Source organism: Chiloscyllium plagiosum, chromosome 17, assembly GCF_004010195.1.
Source record: "Chiloscyllium plagiosum isolate BGI_BamShark_2017 chromosome 17, ASM401019v2, whole genome shotgun sequence".
Lineage (NCBI taxonomy): Eukaryota > Metazoa > Chordata > Chondrichthyes > Orectolobiformes > Hemiscylliidae > Chiloscyllium > Chiloscyllium plagiosum.
Window position 1 is genome coordinate 40,074,476 of NC_057726.1, and position 22,308 is coordinate 40,096,783.

At 41.9% G+C, this 22,308-nt stretch overlaps 1 protein-coding gene across 1 annotated transcript in view; it reads left to right on the plus strand.

Moving 5' to 3' along the window:
• The window catches only part of lonp2 (lon peptidase 2, peroxisomal), a 106,267-nt gene that overhangs the window by 47,156 nt on the left and 36,803 nt on the right, over window positions 1–22,308 (plus strand). Inside the window, exons 10-11 of the mRNA XM_043706924.1 lie at window positions 1,354–1,480; window positions 6,656–6,789. Of these exons, the coding sequence (XP_043562859.1) occupies window positions 1,354–1,480; window positions 6,656–6,789 (261 nt within the window). The remainder of the gene's footprint in view (window positions 1–1,353; window positions 1,481–6,655; window positions 6,790–22,308) is intronic.

Here is a 22,308-nt window from a genome sequence, read left to right on the forward strand (position 1 = left end):
ACTTTTGATTGACAAACTTGGCTGCCTTGCGAACTGGCAGTGTCATCAGTCTCTGTTTCCAAAAGCTTCAACTTGTTCCTGACAGGTACTTCTCCTGGGGTCTCTTGCACCTGTCTCCTCTCTGCCTTCTTCATCGTCTGCTCTCTTCTGCTCTCTTCTGGCATGATTGGTGTAATAACCTCGCTGAAGGTCTTGTCCAGAAAGATCTCGTTCTCTCGGATGAGCCTAAGGTCTTCGAGTTCTTTTGTCAGCGCTGCAATATGCTCGGTCAATAGCTGAATGTGCACACACTTTCCACACATATACAAGCCAGACACACCAGAGTCGTTGACCTCCCACATCAAGCATGTAGCGCACTGAACCAGCTGGGCAGTCATGTCTTCACCCTCTTCAACTGTGGTGTAATCACTTCACTCAACCTCCTTGTCAAAGATTCCTGAGCTGAAGCCTCACTCTTCAATCCAAACTTCCTTAGACCCTCTCTTTGTGGCAAGTCTGTGGACTCTTAATTTAGGTTAGAGCAGGAGGGAGGGAGGGAGACTCTACTTTGTAGGACCTGGGGTTTAGAACTCACCCTCTCTAATAGCAATCACTTACCTTCCCGACCGGCTTTGCGCTCCGCCTGAACTTCCGCCCAGCTCCCGCCGCTCTCTGCTGCGAAAAGTTTGGTATGTTATTCTGACCTTCAGTGGGCTGTGATTACTAATGTTTCTGTTATGGTTCGTGATTAGAATATAATGCTGTTGTGTCATTTTATGACGTGTTAGATTGAGCATTTATTGTAATTTGAGTGTATCAGCATCCATACTCCTAGATGTTAAACTGGGAGAAGGGACTGTAGAGATATACTAATGAACAACTTTAAAATTCAAGTATTCAATTATTCTCTTTGTGTGAACCAAATATGTAGTTGATCAAAAGATACCTGATCAGTTCGTCACCCACGTGATGCTCATCTCTGATCATTTAAACTATCACCATGAACCATAGCCTTATGTGAACCATGGTCTGCCCCTGGGAAAGTTAGATATGACTCAAGGGCAGGACTTAGGATTTTGGGTGTATTCAGTCATAGAGATGTCCCATTTGCCATCATGATGAAAGTCTGGGTCCAGGTGTTGCATTTCCATCATTAAGGATGGGAAAATGATATGGAAGGGTAATGTGTGTTAAGGGGGTTGAGGGGTGAAGAGAACTAGCCCTCAGAATGCATTATACTCGGTTTTTGTGATTGTTTTGAATGCAATTGCCATTTATAATGTGTGTTAATTGCCAAGCATCTGTTAGGCTGTATTCTACTAACAGTTTAACATTAAATGCATTATTTTAATTGGTGGATTCTTCAAATATCAGGTTATATTCAAGAGGAGAAGATTGAAATTGCTCACAGGCACTTGATCCCTAAACAGTTAGAACTGCACGGGCTAACACCCCAACAGATCCAAATTCCAAAAGAGGCAACCGAAGATATCATCAGCAGGTCAGTGTGTTTTATATCAAAAATCATCTGTCCAAAGTTTTTTGTTAGTTATGGTATGGTTTAACTTATTCAATTTCAGGACTGGATTGCTTAATTGCTTAAGATTAGAGCAAGGGAAGGAGCTGCATGTTACTTTTTGACATTAAATTTATTTCTCAAGTTATAGTAAAGAAGCTGAAAGAGTGGTTAGAGATGTTACTTAAGTAGATATTGTGGTGATTGATAAATATAAGAATAAAATTAATTTTTGTTTTAAGTAAATAAACAATATGAATGGAATTGTGAAAAGCACATGGAAAATATTTTGAAGATATTGTATAGAAACAAATAGTGATGTTAGTAGTCAGGCAGCTCAGTTTGCTGAATTTATTTTACTTACAATACGCCAGAAATAATAAAGAGAATGTAATTGAAACATATCAAATGCTTCAAATATTGGTAAAGTGAAATGAAAAAGAAATGCAATATAGCAAACTTGGCTCAAATCAGCAAAAAACTATAACCTAAAAACTATAAATACTGCGATCTACTGCAATATCCCAATATTTATGTTGTAAATAAAATATAACAGTAATGTAAAAATCCCAGGCATTACATTCCTATTACAGTCGTGTCTGATATAACATTTTAGTTCTGTTCTCGTGTGATCTCACGTTATAAGGAAATCTCAATACCCAGGCCATGTAAACTAAAGGGGCCAGAATAGCCTTATAGCCAATACAGGTAAGGAATGTTCGCATTCTTCAAATAGCAGTCTAAACTCTTCAATCGCAGTAAAGCCAATTCGCATTGAAGAAACGTGTTATAGCAGAACCGACTGTACTTTTTGAGTGGTTTTACATTGATTTTAGAAGGTGTGGTTTTACATAGGTTTTTTTTGAGGGATATTGATGTCTTGAAACTTTAATTGGTCAGGGTTCACTGTGGATACACGTACCTCTTGATTAATGGGAATATTGGATCAACTAGTACATTCCTGGTTCCAAAGATTCCAGTTAATAAAAAGTTTGCTGTAACCTGGAGTCATCGAGACGTATAGCATGGAAACAGACTCTTCAGTCCAACTCGTCCATGCCGACCAGATATCATAAATAAATCTAGTCCCATTTGCCAGCATTTGGCCCATATCCCTTTGAACCATTCCTTTTCATAAACCCATCCAGATGTCTTTTAAATGTTGTAATTGTACTAGTGTCCACCTCCTTTGGCAGCTCAAGGAAGCCTAGCATTTTGGATTTGTTGGATCATGGAATGTTTCACAGTAGAAATAAGCCATTTGTCTTATCAGATCTGTACTGGTTCACAAAATAAGATTCTATATTGTAAACACAATACCTCCAGTGTAAAGACATTTCTTCTGATCTCTGCTTTCAATTATTTTGATTATCTGAAATTTGTCTCCTGTGATCATTTCACTGTTACTGACATCATAAGGAAATCTTTACTCTCTAATAACATCCTCGTGAATTGTTATTGCGACTTTTCTTGTTTTTATATCCTTCATGTGAAGAAGTTCACAAAAACTGACAAGTTTATACTAATTCAACAGAATCTGATGTTCCTTTTGAATGTAAAACCAAATGTGTTTTTCATTCTCTAGAGCCTTCCACCATTTAGTAACCTGAGTATCAGTACATCAAAATCCTGTACTCATAATTTTCATTACTCTGACAGTCATGAAGGGAAAGAACAAAAATAGTGGTTAAAATATTGGAATACATAACCATAATCCTGGAAAACAATTCCACAAAAACTATGATAAGGCACTAGTCAAACCATATTTGGCATAATCATGTTTCAAAATGGACATATTACCTCTATACAGAAATGTGACCTACATTGCAAGATAATGAGGTAAAAGCAGAAAATGCTGGAAATGCTAAGCAGGTCAGCTAACATCTCTGGAGAGAAAAACAGGACTAATATTTCAGGTCTTTGCCGTTTTATCAGAACTGGGAAAAGATAGAAATTTAATATGTTATGAATAATTGAAAGAAGAGTGGTTGGGAAGAACAACCAAAGGAAAAACCTATGAAGTGGTTGGGGAAGGCAGGAAAGATTAAATAACAAAGGTTTTATGATGTAAGTCAAACGGAGTAAAATGGATAGCCATAGAAACAGAAAAAGCATTTCTAGATAAAATACGAGAAAATGGCAGGATCCTAAATAGCTGCTAGCAGGCAAGAAGGAAAGGATTTTTTTTCAAATTCTGATTTGTTCATGGGATGTAAGTTCACTGACTAGTCAGCAATTATTGCCCATTTCTAAATGGAGGTACCCATGGATTAGTGGAAAAAAATTTGAGAAGAGCTGTACAGCCAGGCCCCTCCCACTCTGAGGTCTGCAGCCTACAGCATGTTGGCAGCTCCATTCAGATGATGCCTTTTTGAGTGGTGGCAGTAGTCTCTAGTAGTTGGTGAAATACCAACAAACATTGTATGTATCTTCGAGCTGGGGCTGTAAATGTCTTGGAAAACATTTTGAATCCACGCCAGGACAATTTTCCTGATTCATTCCCACACTGAGGATGTTTCTTGCTGTGGATAATTGATCTGCAATCCTGCCTACATGAGGAAAACTTCCCCTGGCATGTGTCAGGGAGCCATTTCAATCCAGCTATACATTGTTTTCTTGACTTTCCACCCTTCATTAATGCCAAACTGGGATTAATAAAATTCTGCCCATGCGAGTCACTGTAGCACAAAAAGGTGCCTTATGGCTCAATGAGACTATTCTGGCTCTTGGTAGAGCAATTAATCAGTTCTATTGTTATGCTAATCCTATAATCTTGCAAATTTATTTTGCTCAAGTGCCCATCCAATTTCCTTTCAAAATAATTGATCATTTCTGCTTTGACCACCCTCATAGTCAGTCATTTTTGGGTTGTTACCATTTGCTATGTAAACAAAAATGGTATTTTACATTAATCCCATTGTGTCTTTTGCCCAAAATCTTAAAGCACTGTCCCCCAGTCCTTGTATAATCGGCAAATGGAAACAGCTTTTCTTTGTCTACTTTGTCTAAACCTGCCATCATCTAATCCATCTCTATCAGATCTTTTATGCTTAGATGAAAACCCTAGCTTCTCCTACTTCACCTGTAGTTAAGTTTCTTCTGAGGTCATTTTGATAACTTTCTCTGCCCCTCCATAAAGATATTTACAACTCCTCTAAATTATGGTCACTAGAATTAGACACAATTTCCTGATGAAGGGCTTTTTCCCGAAACGTCGATTTCGCTGCTCCTTGGATGCTGCCTGAACTGCTGTGCTCTTCCAGCACCACTAATCCAGAATCTGGTTTCCAGCATCTGCAATCATTGTTTTTACCACAATATTGTAGTTGTTGCCTATCTAGAGTTTTTGAAAGATTCTGTGTAACTTCCTTGCTTTTGTTCTCAAAGTCTCTTTATCAAGCTCAAAATCCCATATGCTTTTCCAGCTGCTCTGGCCTTGCCACTTTCAATAGATCTGTGCACTTGAAACCCCGAGATCCAGCTGTTCCTGCTCACTTTCAAGAAGTGTGCCAGTACATCTATATATTGTCAATCTCTATTCCTCCTTCCAAAATGCATCTCTCACTCACTTCTCTGCATTAAATTCTACATTACTAGTTTGCCTATTTCCTGTGTATGTCTTGTTGTAGTCAGTTGACAACACCTTATTTTTTGCCACACCTTCAAATTGGTATAACTGACAAATTTGAAATTTTACACTGCATCCTAATATACATCAAAAAAGAAGAATGAAAATGGATGGATTCGTTGGCATCAACCCAGGCAACCTGAATCAACAACATCAAACACAACCCTGTCAAACCTGCAATATTCTCCTCATGAATATCTGGAACCTGATGGGAGAGCTTTACTGAAGACGAGTCAAGTCACATCCTGACAGTTGATGGACTCAAATCTTACAGATGATGCCGTAGACACTGCTATCACCAACTAAAGAGATGTCTTGTCCCATTGGTTAGACAAACCCATCAGAGGAGATGGAACAGTGGTATACTGTGGGGAGGGAGGATCCTTTGGATTCATCAAGAAGTGACTCTCCATGTTTCCCCCGTGCCCCCAGAAAAACTGATTATCAATACTCCTTCATGTGGAAGACCTGAGAATGGCAAAGGCACAGAATATACTCTGTGTGGGGGACTTCATTGACCATCACCAAGAATGACCAGTAGCATCACAACTGAACAATTTTGGCTGAGTCCGAAAGGACGTAGTGGCTAGACTACACCTGCAGCAGGCGATGAGGGAGCCGATGAGGGAAAATCTACTTGACCTTGCAATCACCATTTTACCACTCATTGTTACACCTGGCTGTAACGTGTCTAAACCTTGTGGCAATGATGCCATGTTCTCATTAATGAAACCCACCATTCAGCTTTGTTGGTGCAGCAGCAGAATGGGACTGACTTTTATCAGACCTAGGAACTGAAAACTGGTCATTGATGAGGTGCAGAATCACAAGCAGCAGAATTATATTTGATCACAAGCTGTAACTTCATGGTCTGCATGTACCCCATTCCAGCCAAGATATCAACCTTGGTACAATGAAAAGTGCAGGAGGGCATGCCAAGTGCATCATATGAAATACCTAAAAAAAAAAAGATGTCAGCCTGCTGAAGCTACTTATAAGCCAAACAGCAGGCAATAGATATCACTAAGCAATCCCATAAGCAACAGATCAGACCTAAACCTTTTAAACAATCAGTTTGTGAATAGTGCTGTTAGGAGAAGGAGATCCAGTATTTGGATTCAGTGGCACTGATAGAATGGCACTGTAGTTCCATGTTAGGATACTGTGTGGCTTGGAGGATACCTGCAGGTGCTGATGCTTCCATGTATCTGCTGCCCTTGCCCTTCAAGCCACTCTAGAAATGTTCATTGTGAGAGTCAACTCTTAATTTTACATAGCTGTCAATGGGGCAATTTAAATAAGGCTTTCTCATCCTGATCTCTGCTTTTGGTGCTGATAAATTTCTTATGCAAGTTTGAGACAGGCTAATCATCGGTTACTTCGATCAGGAGTAAAGACCCAATTACAATTATGTAACGTTTGGGATAGTTCCACCTATGTTAATGAGCCACGTAATAGATTCTGTCTTTTGTTTGTAATTTATACTGGATGGTTTTGAGTATGCTGTTTCAAAAAAAATTTATGCTTTCCAGATATACCAGGGAGGCAGGTGTTCGCTCTCTTGAGAGAAAGATTGGAGCTGTTTGTCGTGCTGTGGCTGTAAAAGTGGCTGAGAGTCAACATAAGGTTACAAATTCCAATCGCACACATGTGACTGAGAAGGAAGGTGAGCTGACTTCTAATTATATGAAATGTTGGATAAAAATGCTTTTATCAAATAAAAATAATATGTGACACTTTAGCTGTAAGGAGAACAAAAAAAGGTGCAGCTCCATTTAACCAACTAACTGACAAAGTGCATGCCTTCGGAATAGATGATGTAGGTGAACGGCAAAGAGTAAATGTATGCTCATGTGAAAGAGTGTCAGAGTGGAAACTTGTGGCCGGTTTTAGGTCACTATCAACTATAAATTACAACTTTTTGAAAAGTATTTAGAAGCAAGTGCTATATGTGCAAGATGGCAAAGTATGCCAAACTAGTTGATGCTAAACAATATGCAACTATCCCAAAGAATATGAACAAACTTAATCAATGAGATGGGAGTGGTGAAATGCAGTTTATTGTTTATGTAGATATGAGTTTAGTACAAGAAATAAATGAGGTCTGAGCATTTCGGTGGATAAATTTCAAATTCATTCACTCAGGTAGTGACAAAACCAAATAAAAATTGAGGACATCTAACAGGAAATGTGACTTATTGGTCCAGAGATGTGACATAAATAATTTATGTTGTGTTGGTGAGGGAGAGGTATATTGCTGTGTCAATGTTGGCTGCATTACTAAGGCTAGGATTCACCCATGTTGGGGAGGTTCAGAGAAAGACTTTGTGACGAACTACTAAACTGAAAAAATATTGAGTGGAAACGTATAGGGATTTGAGTAATTTGGCCTTTGGCAAGATGTCAATGATCTTACTCCATCTTTTATGCTGTTCACAAGTTCTGTGGTGAGCTTCTTGCTAGGCAGTGCAAGATACCAATCGATGATCTTTATTGGTTGTCAACTGCCTTGTTAACACCAAAACATGCCTCATCACTATGCAAACTCCCATCTTGCCAAAGTCGCGAGACATTTAGAAAACTTGACAAAGAAACCAGAGTGTGGACCTGGCAGATTCAGCTTGCCATTTGGTCTGAATGACCTTTATGTTGTACGTCAGCCAACAACATCTCAGAAGTATAATAAGGCATCAACAAACGCACTCCTCCTCCATCTGCCAACCCATCCCAAACAAAATTGGCAATTTTAATGTACACTTGCATCAGACTGTGGAAGCATAGACTTGCATTGCAGGGTATACCAGCAACTTGCATTGAAAAGCTGCAGTGGGGACACTTTGCCAGCTAGATCACGCTGTTCACTTGCTTTCTCAGAGCTGTTCACTTGCTTTCTTAGCATTGCCTGCTTGCTTTCCCTTGTCTTGCTTTGCTAATTAGTGCAGTCACAAAAACAGGTTCCTTGCCTTGCTGCAAAACAACCCTCCGTCTAGGGGGCACTCTTCTTGCTGTATAGCAGTGTGCTACATCAATCTCTCACCAGTTCCATGTGGCAGAGCTTATATGGCAAACATACAGTGCATATACAGCATGTAGGCACTCAACTCCAATTCTAAGGGGAGTAATCATCAATGGACATACTCATTAGTCGCCAAGTCTTAGTAGATTAAGTCAGAGAGCCTCCCATACTAATCAAAGGTGTGGACCACAGTCATACATCCAGTTACAGGGGAGTTTCAGTCAAGGGATTTGTGCCTTTATAGTCCAGGGAGGGAGCCATTGTCATTTTGTGGGGGGCAGGGATAATGCAGTTGGGGAGATGACTGGGCACCAATCAGGGGTCTTGACACTTCTTTCCTGGCAATCATGTCTGTCAAAAGAAAGGACCACAGTCTGTCATGTCCACCCACAGAAACCAATTTGCATGGAGGTTTGGGGGATGTAGTCATGGGGAAGGGAGTGTGGCTGTAGCTGTGGCATTGAACCTTGGTGGTTTTGTCTTTGGGAATGGGGGCAGATGGCTCTGGACAAGTATACAGTATAAATGTACGAAGAAAGAACAAAGTACAATACAGCAGAGGAAACAGGCCTTTCAGTCTTCCAAGTGTAGACTGACATATTTTACCCATCCATACTAAAACTGTCTTCACTAACAGAATCTGTACCCCTGTATTCACTTTGTATTCATGTGTTTTTCTAGGTGCTTCTTGAATGCTGCTATTGTGTCTTCTTCCACCACTGCCTCTGGAAGCTGGTTCCAGGCACTCATCACCCTTTTGTGTGACAAACTTGCCTCGCACATCCCTTTTTTTAAACCCCCTACCCCCTGTCCAGCACTGCACCTTGAACCTGTGTCCTCTAACAATTGATCCTTCCATCCTGTGAAAAAGCCTGATACTTTCCACACTGTCCATGCCATTCACAATCTTTTAAACTTCTATCAGGTCACCCCTCAACCTCCTGTGTTTCATTGAAAACAAACCCAGTCTATCCAACCTTTCTTCATAGCTAATTGTGATGGGGCAGCAGGATTTCAAAGACAGTGAAACTGGTAGGCATGGCTGGAAAGAGTATAATGCCAGGAGGATTTATTGTCCATAGTCAAAAGCATTCTTACATCAAGTGGGGGGAGAGAGCTGTGAATGACCATTCCAGACATATGAATTTATTTTTAAACTGGTTGGGAAGGGTAGGCAGTTGTAGATGAATGTAAATGGGCAGAGGGGGGACATCAGAAAGTCTGAATCCTTGGAGTTGTGGAATGGGCTTTTAAAGTAGAGCAACATAAGTTACAGGGCCATGAGGCTGCTCCCTAGCCATCCAACAGCAATTATGCTCTCTGTATGTCGGACAGCCACTGCTAGACAAATCTTTGACAGTAATATCTTTGCATATAGAAGAAGCCAGGCATTAGAGATGTCAAGAACACCTCATGCCATGTGCTTGCATTGTTCTCCCTGTTTGCAGATGTCTACACAGACCTCCATTCATTAATGCTCACGAGTGGCCATGAACCTCTGTGGAAATACATTGAGTGCCTACACAAAGAGACACAAAAGCAGGTGCATGCAAGTTAAAGGCATCAACATTTACGAATACAGTTCTGTCTTTAATACAAGCCTTTTTCACCCGTGCCACCCAAGTGCCCTCAATATGTTTTCTTTCTCTCCCTCCCACCACCATCTCAAAACAGGCTGCCTGGTTCCGCTGCTGCGGTAGAGGGAATCTGTTTCTGGTGTGGAACGTGTGTGGAACGTGTTGAATCTGAAGGTTTGGAAGGGCAAACATAGGGACGCTTGTGTGTAGATAAGCCAGATATGCCAAGGCTACTCTTGCCAGAGGCAAGTTGAACTTTCATGGGTCAAAAAGGGGGAAGGAAGCATGGGGTGGACAGCCCAGCCATCGCAACAGTGTTCTGAATGTTTGGTTCCACCGTTTTTAAAAAAAACTGGGTGCTTCCTGGCATTGCCCTATCTTCTGTGAGTACAGGGAACCTGCACTGGGCGTCAAGTTTCCCTGTTCTCTTGTTGCCATGCCTTTGGTCCTGGGAGCCATTGGTTGAGATGATCGAGTGTAAGTGATCATCCAGTACCTCCTGAGGGTCCTGGACCTAGCCCTCCATGGCAGTCACCAACTTGTCAATGGAGGCAGACAAATGATCACAATATTCTCTGCACGGTGTAGCTTCTGGGCTCTGAGGGCCATTATGCCCCATGTACCTGCCTGCTGCTATTACTACTACTTGTATATTTGGATGAAGTCCCTGTTTGCCGTGGGCACACAGGGTAATCTCCTCTTAATAGGTGCCTGGTCTCTGGCAGTTCTCTGAGCACCACCTGTTTGGGCCATGTTTTCCTCAGTCAGTTGTGAAACGTTTGATGTGAGGGGCTCATCAGGTTGTGATTTGCCTATGGTTCTAACCAAAATTACTTTAAGAAAACCGTAAAAGTGTGTATTCTGCCAACTCAGAATGCAATTAAAATAAAAAGAGAAGGTTCAGTGGCATACTGTTTAATGCAAATTAACATAATATAGTATGCTAAGAAAGAGCTTTCGTTAAATGCTAAATTGTGGATCTCCATAATTTTCTTTAGTAATGACAACAATAGGTTAATGGTAACATTTATTAGTTGCCGTGAGGATTTGTTAAAGAGGATATCTATGTTGAGCTGAATGAATGGAATAAGGTGTAAGAAAAAGAAAATAGGTGTATAAAACAGGTATAAACTGAAGATTTGAATGGAAGACTCAGATTGAAAGCAAAATATTATTTTCTGCAATATTTTCCAAAATAATCTCTGAAGAGTTTTTGTGTATATTTCATCCTTTTCTTTAAATAAAATGTTGTAAGTACCTTTTTACAACATACTCTACTGGTCCATGCTTGTGCTTGTGATCCAGGCAAGCTTCACTTTGGGCATTTATTTTTACTTCACCTTTCTGATCTTCAAATAGGCCCTTTCGGGTTCTAACCAAACATGTTTGGTCTGGAACTTTCAAACTCCTTACACTGAAGTAACCTGTCTCCTTACATATTCCTGAAGAAGGGCTTATGCCCGAAACGTCGATTCTCCTGTTCCCTGGATGCTGCCTGACCTGCTGCGCTTTTCCAGCAACACATTTTCAGCTCCTTACATATTCACCCTGTTTCATTTTTCTTTATTCTTTCATGGAATATGGGTATCACTGGCAAAGTCAGCATTTGTTGCCTATCCATAACTGAGTGGCAAATTAGGCCATTTCAGAGGACAGTTCAGAGTTAACCATATTACTATAGATCTGAAGTCGCATGCAGGCTGATGAATCTAAAGGAACTGATTGCCTTAGAAGACTATGGAGACCAAGTCACTGAGTACCTTTAAACAGAAATGGATAGGTTCTTAATTATTAAGAGGATCAAGGATAATAGGGAGAAGGCAAGAGAAACTCATCAGTCATTATCAAATGACAGAACAGACTCGATGGGTTGAATGGTCTGATTCTGCACCTATATCTTATGATCTTCAGTGACGATGACAGATTTCCCTTCTGAAAGACCATGTGAATCAGATGGGTTTTTCCGTCAATCCATGGTACCATTACTGATATTAGATTTATATTCAAGATTTATTAGTTGAATTTAAATAGCACCAGTTTACCATGTTGGAATTCAAACCTAGGTCTCCTGAGGATTAGCCTAGGTCTCCGGATTTCTAGACCAATAATGTTACCACTTTGCCATTATCTCCCCTAAAATTGCACTTTCAAACTGATACCTGATATCTGCAGTCCTTTTTTGATTCATTTTACTCTCTCTTTCCTTATCCTGTGAACTCAGGCTTTGGGTTGCCCTTGCATTCCCCCTCATGGGAATGAATGTTACCTGAAACATTTCTTGCTGATCTTTTCTACTTTTCCTGTGACAGATATGTTTTCACTCTTTTGAAATTAGAAAGTAGGGTCAAGGAAGAAGAGTAGGTCATTCAGTTCTTCAAACCTGCTCAGCCATTCAGTGGCTGATCTGGTGCTCTTCAAATTTGGTGTTTTTACTGTAGATTGCTGTTGTTCTTCGTTATAGTTTTGTTGGTAGATGCTGAGACAACATAATGATTTAAAGTTTCTTTCATTCTGCTGTCATTAATTGTGAACTTATCATGTATATCCTTTTCTTGCATAATTCCAAACCTAAATTTCTTTTGCTTGCAGAATACCGTACTGTTCTTTTTAATATTTGATTTAGTTCCTCTTTAGTTCCACTTTGCCTTCCAAATTGTTTAATTGACTTATTTCAAAATCTTTTCATATTCCCTATTGTCAATCACACTTTAGGGCCCCGTATGTTTGGTGTATGTCCTTTCTTTTAGTTTCAGTGTATTTAATTTATTTACTCATTTATAGTACGTCATTATTGACAAATTGTTCATGCTTTTTAATGGAATATATTTCTCCCATATCCCATAGATCTTCTTTTTAAATGTTCCCATTGCTATTCTATTTCCTTGTTAGTCAGTAACCTTTGCTAATTTAGTTTTAGTAGATCCATTTTCATTCCCTTAAAATCAGCTACCTCCACCCTTTACAATTTACTGCTTTGGGCTTTGTCTTACTATGTCCTTCTCAAACTTCATCTTCATCTTAGTCTTTGTGTGAATGCTATTGCCTGAATGTTCCCCTAAAAATGCTTCTCTTATCTGTTTCATTTCTTTCATTACTAGATTCACCAGTGATTCCTCCCTTGATGGTTTCTTTACATATTAGGTAAGGAAGGGATTTTGCTAAGAATAGTTTTAATTCCTAATGACTGGTTTCAAACTACTAGTATTAAATAAGAATTATGTAGGATAGGTCTTTATTGTACTGAAAAGTGTCTCATGATAAATTAAGTTGCTAGTTTGCCCAAGTATGGAAGAGTCTCATTAGTGATGAAAGTTATTGTGGCATTAATATTCCATGATTGTGGGTATTAATATCTAAGTGATTGATTCGGTATGAGGCAAAGCTGAAAATTAAAACTAATCATGTTATGCAAAAATTTGGGTAAAACATACTTTTTGAACACATTATGTAATTAAGAGAAAATGATGTGATGTAGCTCCTTTTTTGTTCTGTTATTAGCATTCTCTTGACCATCACCATTATTGATGGTGGTGGCATCCGTTAGTGTCATGAGACCATGGATCTGCGCCTGGGAAGTCTTGCTTCAATCTTTGTTGGTAGAGCAGCATCTGTTGTGGCTGTAGAATCCATATAGGAGTGGCAGTCTCGGCTACAGCGACTGCACCTGAAGGCGGTGTCCTCCGGTGTGATCTTGGTGCTGTTTGTTTGGTGGTTGCGCTTTTCTTCAGTAAGCCTTAATCTCTCTTCTTTTTTTTAAGACTTCTGCGTAATTCCAGCCTCCAACGAGAGCAATCGGTTGCAGTGTCCTCCCTCCTCTCGACGTTCATGTTCATTGACTTCATGTCTCTCTTGCAGACACTTTTGAAACGAAGATGGGGTTGCCCTTGTGCTCTTTTGTTGGAGGCCAGTTCCCCGTGCAGCAGGTCTTTCGGGATGCTCCTGTCTGACATGCGGTGTACGTGGCCTAGGAAGCGGAGACGGCATTGTTGGAGCAGGGTGAAGAAGCTGGGTATCTGGGCGTGGGCCAAGACCACATTTTTTGGTAACTCAGTCAGTCCACTTGATGGCCAGGATGCATCTCAGGCTGTGAAGGTGGAAGCTGTGGAGACGCCGCACTTGTCTGGGGTAGATGCTCCAGGTCTCACTGCCTTAAAGCAGAGTGCTGAGGATGCAGGCCCTGTAGACTGCAACCTCGGTGTGCATTGTTAGCTTTCTGTTCTCCCAGGTTGTCTTTGTCAGCCTAACGAATCCACCTGTTGATCTCTAAGTCTAGGGACAGACTGTGCAGGATGGTGGAGGCAAGGTATCTAAACTGGTGGACTGCGTCCCGCTCATAGTTGTTGATGGTAATGGCAGGGGGGTGCTCAACACCTTGACACAGTACGTTGGTCGTCTTCAGGCTGATGGTCAAGCTGGCAGGCTCCTGAGACGCTGTTCATAAGGCACTGCGGTTGCTCTTCCGAGTGTGTTGCCAGTGCCGCAACGTCTGCAAACAACATGTCAAAGCATGTTATGCTACTAGACCACAAAGACCACCCACCCAGGCAACACTGCAAGCACTAAGGACAGCAAGAGGCAAGGCCTAAAAAACAGCCAGGCGCTGGACAAATAATTACCGGCTACAGCTATGTGAAAACATTCAGTCATCATTTGACACAGGCAACATCTCCGTGAAGTGTACGAGGTGACCAAGAAACCATCAGTCCAACCCAGGGCAAGACAGCATCACTGAAAACCATAACAGGCAAGACCATCACAGGCAAAGGCTCCAGAAAAAACAGCATCTCGGACAGCACGCTGGACGCCATTGAATGCCTACCTGTCATGGAGGAACTAGATGCATTGCTGCCTGCCAAAGAACTGAGTAAAGCAGTTGACAGCCCTCTGACTGGGAAGGCACCAGGATTGGATGGCATTCCATCAGAGGCAATTAAGTATGCAAATGGCGTCCTGCTAAACTACCTGCATGAACTACTGCTCCAGTGCTGGAAAGAGGGAGCAGTGTTGCAAGACATGAGAGACTGCAACATTGTAACCCTATGTAAGAACAAAGGGGACCGAAGCGACCGTATCAACTACAGGGGAATCTCTTTGAGCATCGTTGGGAAGTCTTTGCCCATGTGGTCCAGAACAGGCTGCAGAAAATCGCCGAAAGGGTATATCCCGAGATTCAGTGCAGTTTCAAATCAGAACATCTACAATCAACATGATTTTCTCCCTTCGACAGCAGGGAGAAATGCAGAAAGCAAAGACAAACACTCCACATCGCCTTCATTGACCTTACGAAGGCCTTCGACCTTGTGAGCAGAGACTGACTGTTCAAAATCTTCACCAGGATTGGTTATCTCCCGAGGCTCCTCAGGATAGTTGGTTCATTCCACACAGATGTGAATGATGTCGTTCATTTTGACGGCTCTTCGGAGGCCTTCAACATTTGCAGCGGTGTGATGCAGGTCTGTATGCTAGCCCCTATCCTGTTTGGCATCTTCCTCGCAGTCATGGTGAAGCACACCTTTGGAACATCAACTGATGGTGTCTACCTCCAAACCAGATCAGTTGGGAGGCTGTTCAGTCTGTCCCAGCTGAGGGCGCAAACCATCATTGATCCACAACAGAAAATTCATCAGCTGAAATGCTGTTTGAACAATGGACAGTTCTGCTCAGTCGATAACACTCTCTCCTCTAATTTAGGCTGATCTTTCCATGCAGCATCTAGGGAGTGCTGTACTATTGGAAATGCAATTTTACAGTTAAATTTTAAGCTGAGGCCTCGATTGCTTGCTGCAGTGGTGTCAATGAATATGAAACCCCATACTCTAACTGTTTACTGATTAAAATGTAGAAAACCCAGTTGTGTGAACCAGATAAGGAGAAAGACCTGGATATGATTCCTGGTGAATTGTGGAAACATCAAGTCTTTGTAGGTTACCTTCTGTACATAGGAAACTGGTCTGAATTTTACCAAAAATCAGCTAGCTGTCAATTTCAAGGAGTTTCATTCAGAGTTTCTCTCCGTGAACTCTAACAATTCTCTGATGTTCACCTCATATGTATGCATACACCTCTATGATGCCACTTATAAGATCTTCTGTTTAGCAGCAGCAGGAATACTTGCTGCTGGGACGTACTGGAATTCATACCACCAGCACCACATTTAAATCTTGTACACCAGGTCAATCTCTGTAAGCTAGGAGCTGCCATAAGTTCCAGTGTGGAAAAAACTGTCCTGGAAATGTGGCCAACAGAAGTTGACACACCACTTTGCTAACAGGGACCTAAAGGTCCTGGTGGACGGGGGTGATGGAGAGTAGGGCAGTCCTCATCCCTCGGAACTATGAGATGAGACCACTATACCAGATCTTGCAACCTGTTCTGAAATTGCCACCAAGGTTAGTGCGATGTCCACAGTTCAAAGGAATGCCAGCAGTATAAGAAGAAGGTTAATGACCTTCTGTCCTCTGCCAGAGTAAGTGACACCGTCTTCTCTCTACAACATCACATGCACAGCAACTCTGTTATTGCACCCACCAAGGCTTATGGTCTACCACTCACAAATGCATGCAGAATCTTACTTTACTTGTTTACCTATCCATCCCCACCCTGAACCTTAACCCTGCACGATCACTAACAGCTGTGGCAGCCGCTTTCATCTTACTCAATCCTTCTGTTTGTCTCATTACAAGAGGAACAGCTCACAATAGGGTACAGAGAGCCAAGGTGAATGGTCGGATGTTCAATATTTATCACCTCACTCCCTGTGACGAGAGAATCCTTGCCTTCGTGGAAGAGATCAGTGACTGCTCACATGATGCCAAGACCTCCATATACCAACAACCAAGGAAATTTATATAGGTGCTGTGCTGCTGTCTCATAACCAGCACTGTGAACATGTTTTCAACATGCTCAAATGACAACCATTATTTTGCAACTCATTCTTCCTCTTGCAAATGGGTTGGGTAGGTTGGCTCGGTTAGATTTGGGCATGCATTCTTGTGAGGACGTCACTGCCATGATGTCAAAATCATTCAAACTTGGTCAACTTCCAGTCAAATGCATAGAATCTAGAAAGCTCAGAAGGAAAGGTGGTGTTAAGATGTTCAGAAGCCCATTGGAATTGGTGCTTATTTACTTAAAAACTGGAAAGAGATCCAAGGTGACACTGATGAGATTATTGAGAAAAATGTTAGAGGTCATTGGAAAGCCAGAGATGAAAATTTAGTGGTGGTGATGTTGGTCCTGCTCACCTATTGAAGAAACAGCTGGAGCCCTGCATCACCTTTTGATGGGAGCGGCAACGCTATTCTGACATAATCTAATATGTACTTGGATTGAATCTTCTTTCTCTCATCTCTTTCTTCTGTCATGCTATAGTCCCTTCTATTTTAGAAGTTGAAGATGGTGGAAGCACATACTTCTTTCTCCATCACCAGAACCAAGTATTTCTTTCTTTATAGATATTCTTCCAGTTAGTGGAGAAAAAGGTAGGAACGGAGAAAATGAAGAGAAACCGAGAATCAATTTTGCACTCGCAGACAACAGTTCAGAGATTAATACTGTATATGTGTAGAAGTCAATATAGAGGAGGGATCTGTGTTCTGAGACACCATGCAAAGTGTATAGGAGTTAGATTAGTGGGAAAGGATGGAAAACATGCCAGTTCACAACACCTTGAAGTTTGTTCTGCTGCAGTGGAGTCAAATTAGGGATTTAGAGTCATAGAGATGTACAGCATGGAAACAGACCCTTCGGTCCAATCCATCCATGCTGACCAGGTATCCCAACCCAATCTAGTTCCACCTGCCAGCACCCAGACCATATCCCTCCAAACCCTTCCTATTCATATACCCATCTAAATGCCTCTTAAATGTTGCAATTGTACCAGTCTCCACCACTTCCACTGGCAGCTCATTCCATACCTGTGCCACCCTCTGTGTGAAAAAATTGCCCCTTAGGTCTCTTTTCTATCTTTCCTATCTCGCCCTAAGTCTATGCCCTCTAGTTCTGGACTCCCCGATCCCAGGGAAAAGACTTTGCCTATTTACCCTATCCATGCCCCTCATAATTTTGTAAACCTCTATAAACCTCTGTAAACCTCAGCCTCCGTCGCTTCATGGAAAAAAGTCCCAGCCTGTTCATCCTCTCCCTGTAGCTCAAATCCTCCAACCCCGGCAACATCCTTGTAAATCTTTTCTGAACCCTTTCAAGTTTCACAACATCTTTCCGATAGGAAGGAGACCAGAATTGCACACAATATTCCAACAGTGGCTGAACCAATGTCCTGTACAGCCACAAAATGACCTCCCAACTCCTGTACTCAATACTCTGACCAATAAAAGAAAGCATACTAAACACCGCCTTCACTATCCTATCTACCTGCAACTCTACTTTCAAGGAGCTGTGAACCTGCACTCCAAGGTCTCTTTGTTCAGCAACATTCCCTCGGACCTTACCATTCAATGTATAAGTCCTGCTAAAATTTGCTTTTCCAAAATGCAGCACCTCGCATTTATCTGAATTAAACTCTATCTGTCACTTGTCAGCCCATTGGCCCATCTGGTCCAGATCCTGTTGTAATTTGAGGTAACCCTCTTCGCTGTCCACTACACCTCCAATTTTGGTGTCATCTGCAAACTTAATAACTGTACCTCTTATGCTCGCATCCAAATCATTTATGTAAATGACAAAAAGTAGAGGACGCAGCACCGATCCTTGTGGCACTCCACTGGTCACAGGCCTCCAGTCTGAAAAACTAACCTCCACCACCATCCACTGTCTTCTACCTTTGAGCCAGTTCTGTATCCAAATGACTAGTTCTCCGTGTATTCCATGAGATCTAACCTGGCTAATCAGTCTTCCATGGGGAACCTTGTCGAACGCCTTACTGAAGTTCATATAGTTCACATCTACCGCTCTGCCCTCATCAATCCTCTTTGTTAATTCTTCAAAAAACTCAATCAAGTTTGTGAGACATAAATTCCCACGCACAAAGCCATGTTGACTATCCCTAATAAGTCCTTGCCTTTTCAAGTAAATGTGAGCAAATGCGAGGTCTTGCACTTTGGAAAAAAGAATACAAGCATGGACTACTTTCTAAACAGTGAGAAAATTCGTAAAGCCAAAGTACAGAGGGATCTGGGAGTGCTAGTTGAGGATTCTCTAAAGGCAAACATGCAGGTTGTGTCCATGATTAAGAAAGCGAATGCAATGTTGTCAATTATTTCAAGAGGGTTGGAATATAAAAGCACCGTTGTGCTACTGAGACTTTATAAAGCTCTGGTTAGGCCCCATTTGGAGTACTGTGTCCAGTTTTGGTCCCCACACCTCAGAAAGGACATGCTGGCACTGGAGCGTGTCCAGCGGAGATTCACACGGATGATCCCTGGAATGGTAGGTCTAACATATGAGGAACGGCTGAGGATCCTGGGATTGTATTCATTGGAGTTTAGAAGATGGCCCATAAGCCATGATTGAATGGCGGAGTGGACTCGATGAGCCGAATGGCCTTACTACCGCTCCTATGTCTTATGTACATCCTGTCCCTCAGGATTCCCTCCAGCAACTTGCCCACTACCTACGTCAGGCTCACTGGTCTATAGTTTTTTGGCTTGTCCTTACCACTTTTCATAAATATTGGCACCACGTTAGCTGACCTCCAGTCTTTCAGCACCTCACTTGTAACTATTGATGATACAAATATCTCAGCAAGAGGCCCAGGAATCACTTCCCTAGCTTCCCACAAAGTTCTAGGGTACACCCGATCAGGTCCTGGGGATTTATCCACTTTTATGCGTTTCAAGACATCCGGCACTTCCTCCTCTGCAATATGGTCATTTTTCAAGATCTCACCATCAATTTCCCTACATTCTATATCTTCCATTCTGTCTTCTACCTTTGAGCCAATTCTGTATCCAAATGACTAGTTCTCCGTGTATTCCATGAGATCTAACCTTGCTAACCAGTCTCCCATGGGGAACCTTGTCGAACACCTTACTGAAGTCCATATAGTTCACATCTACCGCTCTGCCCTCGTCAATCCTCTTTGTTATTTCTTCAAAAACCTCAATCAAGTTTGTGAGACATGATTTCCCACGCACAAAGCCATGTTGACTATCTCTAATCAGTCCTTGCCTTTCCAAATACATGTACATCCTGTCCCTCAGGATTCCCTCCAACAACTTGCCCACCACTGACGTCAGGCTTACTGGTCTATAGTTCCCTGGCTTGTCCTTACCACCTTTCTTAAACAGTGACACCATGTTAGCCAACCTCCAGTCTTCTAGCACCTCACCTGTGACTATCGATGATACAAGTATCTCAGCAAGAGGCCCAGCGATCACTTCTCTACCCTCCCACAGAGTTCTAGGGTACACCCGATCAGGTCCTGGGGATTTATCCACTTTTATGCGTTTCAAGACATCCAACACTTCCTCCTCTGTTAATATAGACATTTTGCAAAGTGTCACCATCTATTCTATATCTTCCATATCCTTTTCCACAGTAAATACTGATGCAAAATACTCGTTGAGTATCTCCCCCATCTCCTGTGGCTCCACACAAAGGCCACCTTGCTGATCTTTGAGGGGTCCTGTTGTCTCTCGAGTTACCCTTTTGCCCTTAATATATTTGTAAAAGCCCTTTGGATTCTCCTTAATTCTATTTGCCAAAACTATCTCATGTCCCCTTTTTGCCTTCCTGATTTCCCTCTTAAATATTCTCCTACTGCCTTTATACTCTTCTAAGGATTCACTTGATCTATCCTGTCTATACTCTTCTAAGGATTCACTTGATCTATCCTGTCTATACCTTACATATGCTTCCTTTTTCTTACCAGACCCTCAATTTCTTTAGTCTTCCAGCATTCCCTATACCTACCAGCCTTTCCTTTCATCCTAACAGGAATATACTTTCTCTGGATTCTCGTTATTTCATTTCTGAAGGCTTCCCATTTTTCAGCTGTCCCTTCACCTGCGAACATCTGTCCCCAATCAGCTTTTGAAATTTCTCGCCTAATACCGTCAAAATATGCCTTTCTCCAATTTAGAACTTCAACTTTTAGATCTGGTCTATCCTTTTCCATCACTATTTTAAATCTAATAGAATTATGGTTGCTGGCGTCAAAGTGCTCCCCCACTGACACCTCAGTCACCTGCCCTGCCTTATTTCCCAAGAGTATGTCAAGTTTTGCACCTTCTTTGGTAGGTACATCCACATACTGAATCAGAAAATTTTCTTGTATAACAAATTCCTCTCCATCTAAACCCTTAACACTATGGCAGTCCCAGTTTATGTTTGGAAAGTTAAAATCCCCTACCATAACCACCTTATTATTCTTACAGATAACTGAGATCTCCTTACAAGTTTGTTTCTCAATTTCCCACTGACTGTTAGGGGGTCTATTATGCAATCCCAGTAAGGTGATCATCCCTTTCTTATTTCTCAGTTCCACCCAAATAACTTCCCTGGATGTACTTCCAGGAATATCCTCCCTCAGCACAGCTGTAATGTTATCCCTTATCAAAAACGCCACTCCCCCTCTTCTCTTGCCTACCTTTCTATCAGTCCTGTAGCATTTGTATCCTGGAATATTAAGTTGCCAGTCCTGCCCATCCCTGAGCCTTGTTTCTGTGATTGCTATGATATCCCAGTCCCATGTTCCTAACCATGCCCTGAGTTCATCTGCCTTCCCTGCTAGGCCCCTTGCATTGAAGTAAATGCAGTTTAATTTATTAGTCCTACTTTGTCCCTGCCTGCCATGACTGTTTGACTCGCTTCTGTTCTTAACTGTACCAGTCTCAGATTGATCTCTTTCTTCACTATCTCCCTGGGTCCCACTCCCCGATCTTACTAGTTTAAATCTTCCCGAGTAGCTCTGGCAAATCTCCCTGCCAGTTTATTAGTCCCCTTCCAATTTAGGTGCAATCCATCCTTCTTGTACAGGTCACTTCTACCCCCAAAGAGATTCCAATGATCCAAAATTGTGAATCCTTCTCCCATACACCATATCCTCAGCCATGCATTCATCTGCTCTATCCACCTATTCCTGCCCTCACTAGTTCATAGCACTGGGAGTAATCCAGATATTACCACTCTCGAGGACCTCCTTTTTAAATTCCTGCCTAACTCTCTGTAATCTCCCCTCAGAATCTCAACCTTTTCCCTTCCTGTGTTGCACACCCCCATGAGAACATTCTGCACCCTCTTTGAGACATCCTTGATCCTGGCATCAGGGAAGCAACACACCATTCTGATTTTTCGCTGCTGGCCACAGAAATGTCTGTCTGTACCTAGGACTAGAGAATCCCCGAACACAGTTGATCTCTTGGAACCTGACGTACCCCTCGATTGTGGTTAGTTAATTTTCAGACAAAGTTGATGGATGTACAGAATACTGTGCTGAGTGCACCGGAATACCTGCTGGAAAGCCTGCACTCAGTGGCCAAGAGCTTGGAGAAATCCAGCAGCAACTTGGCACTTACATGTCTAGTCACTGGTATCCTGCACCATGAGGAAACCTGAAGTTATTGGAAGGATATTATCCAGCTGGAGAAGGTTTGGAAGGGATTTACCAGGATGTTGCCAAGTATGGGAGGCT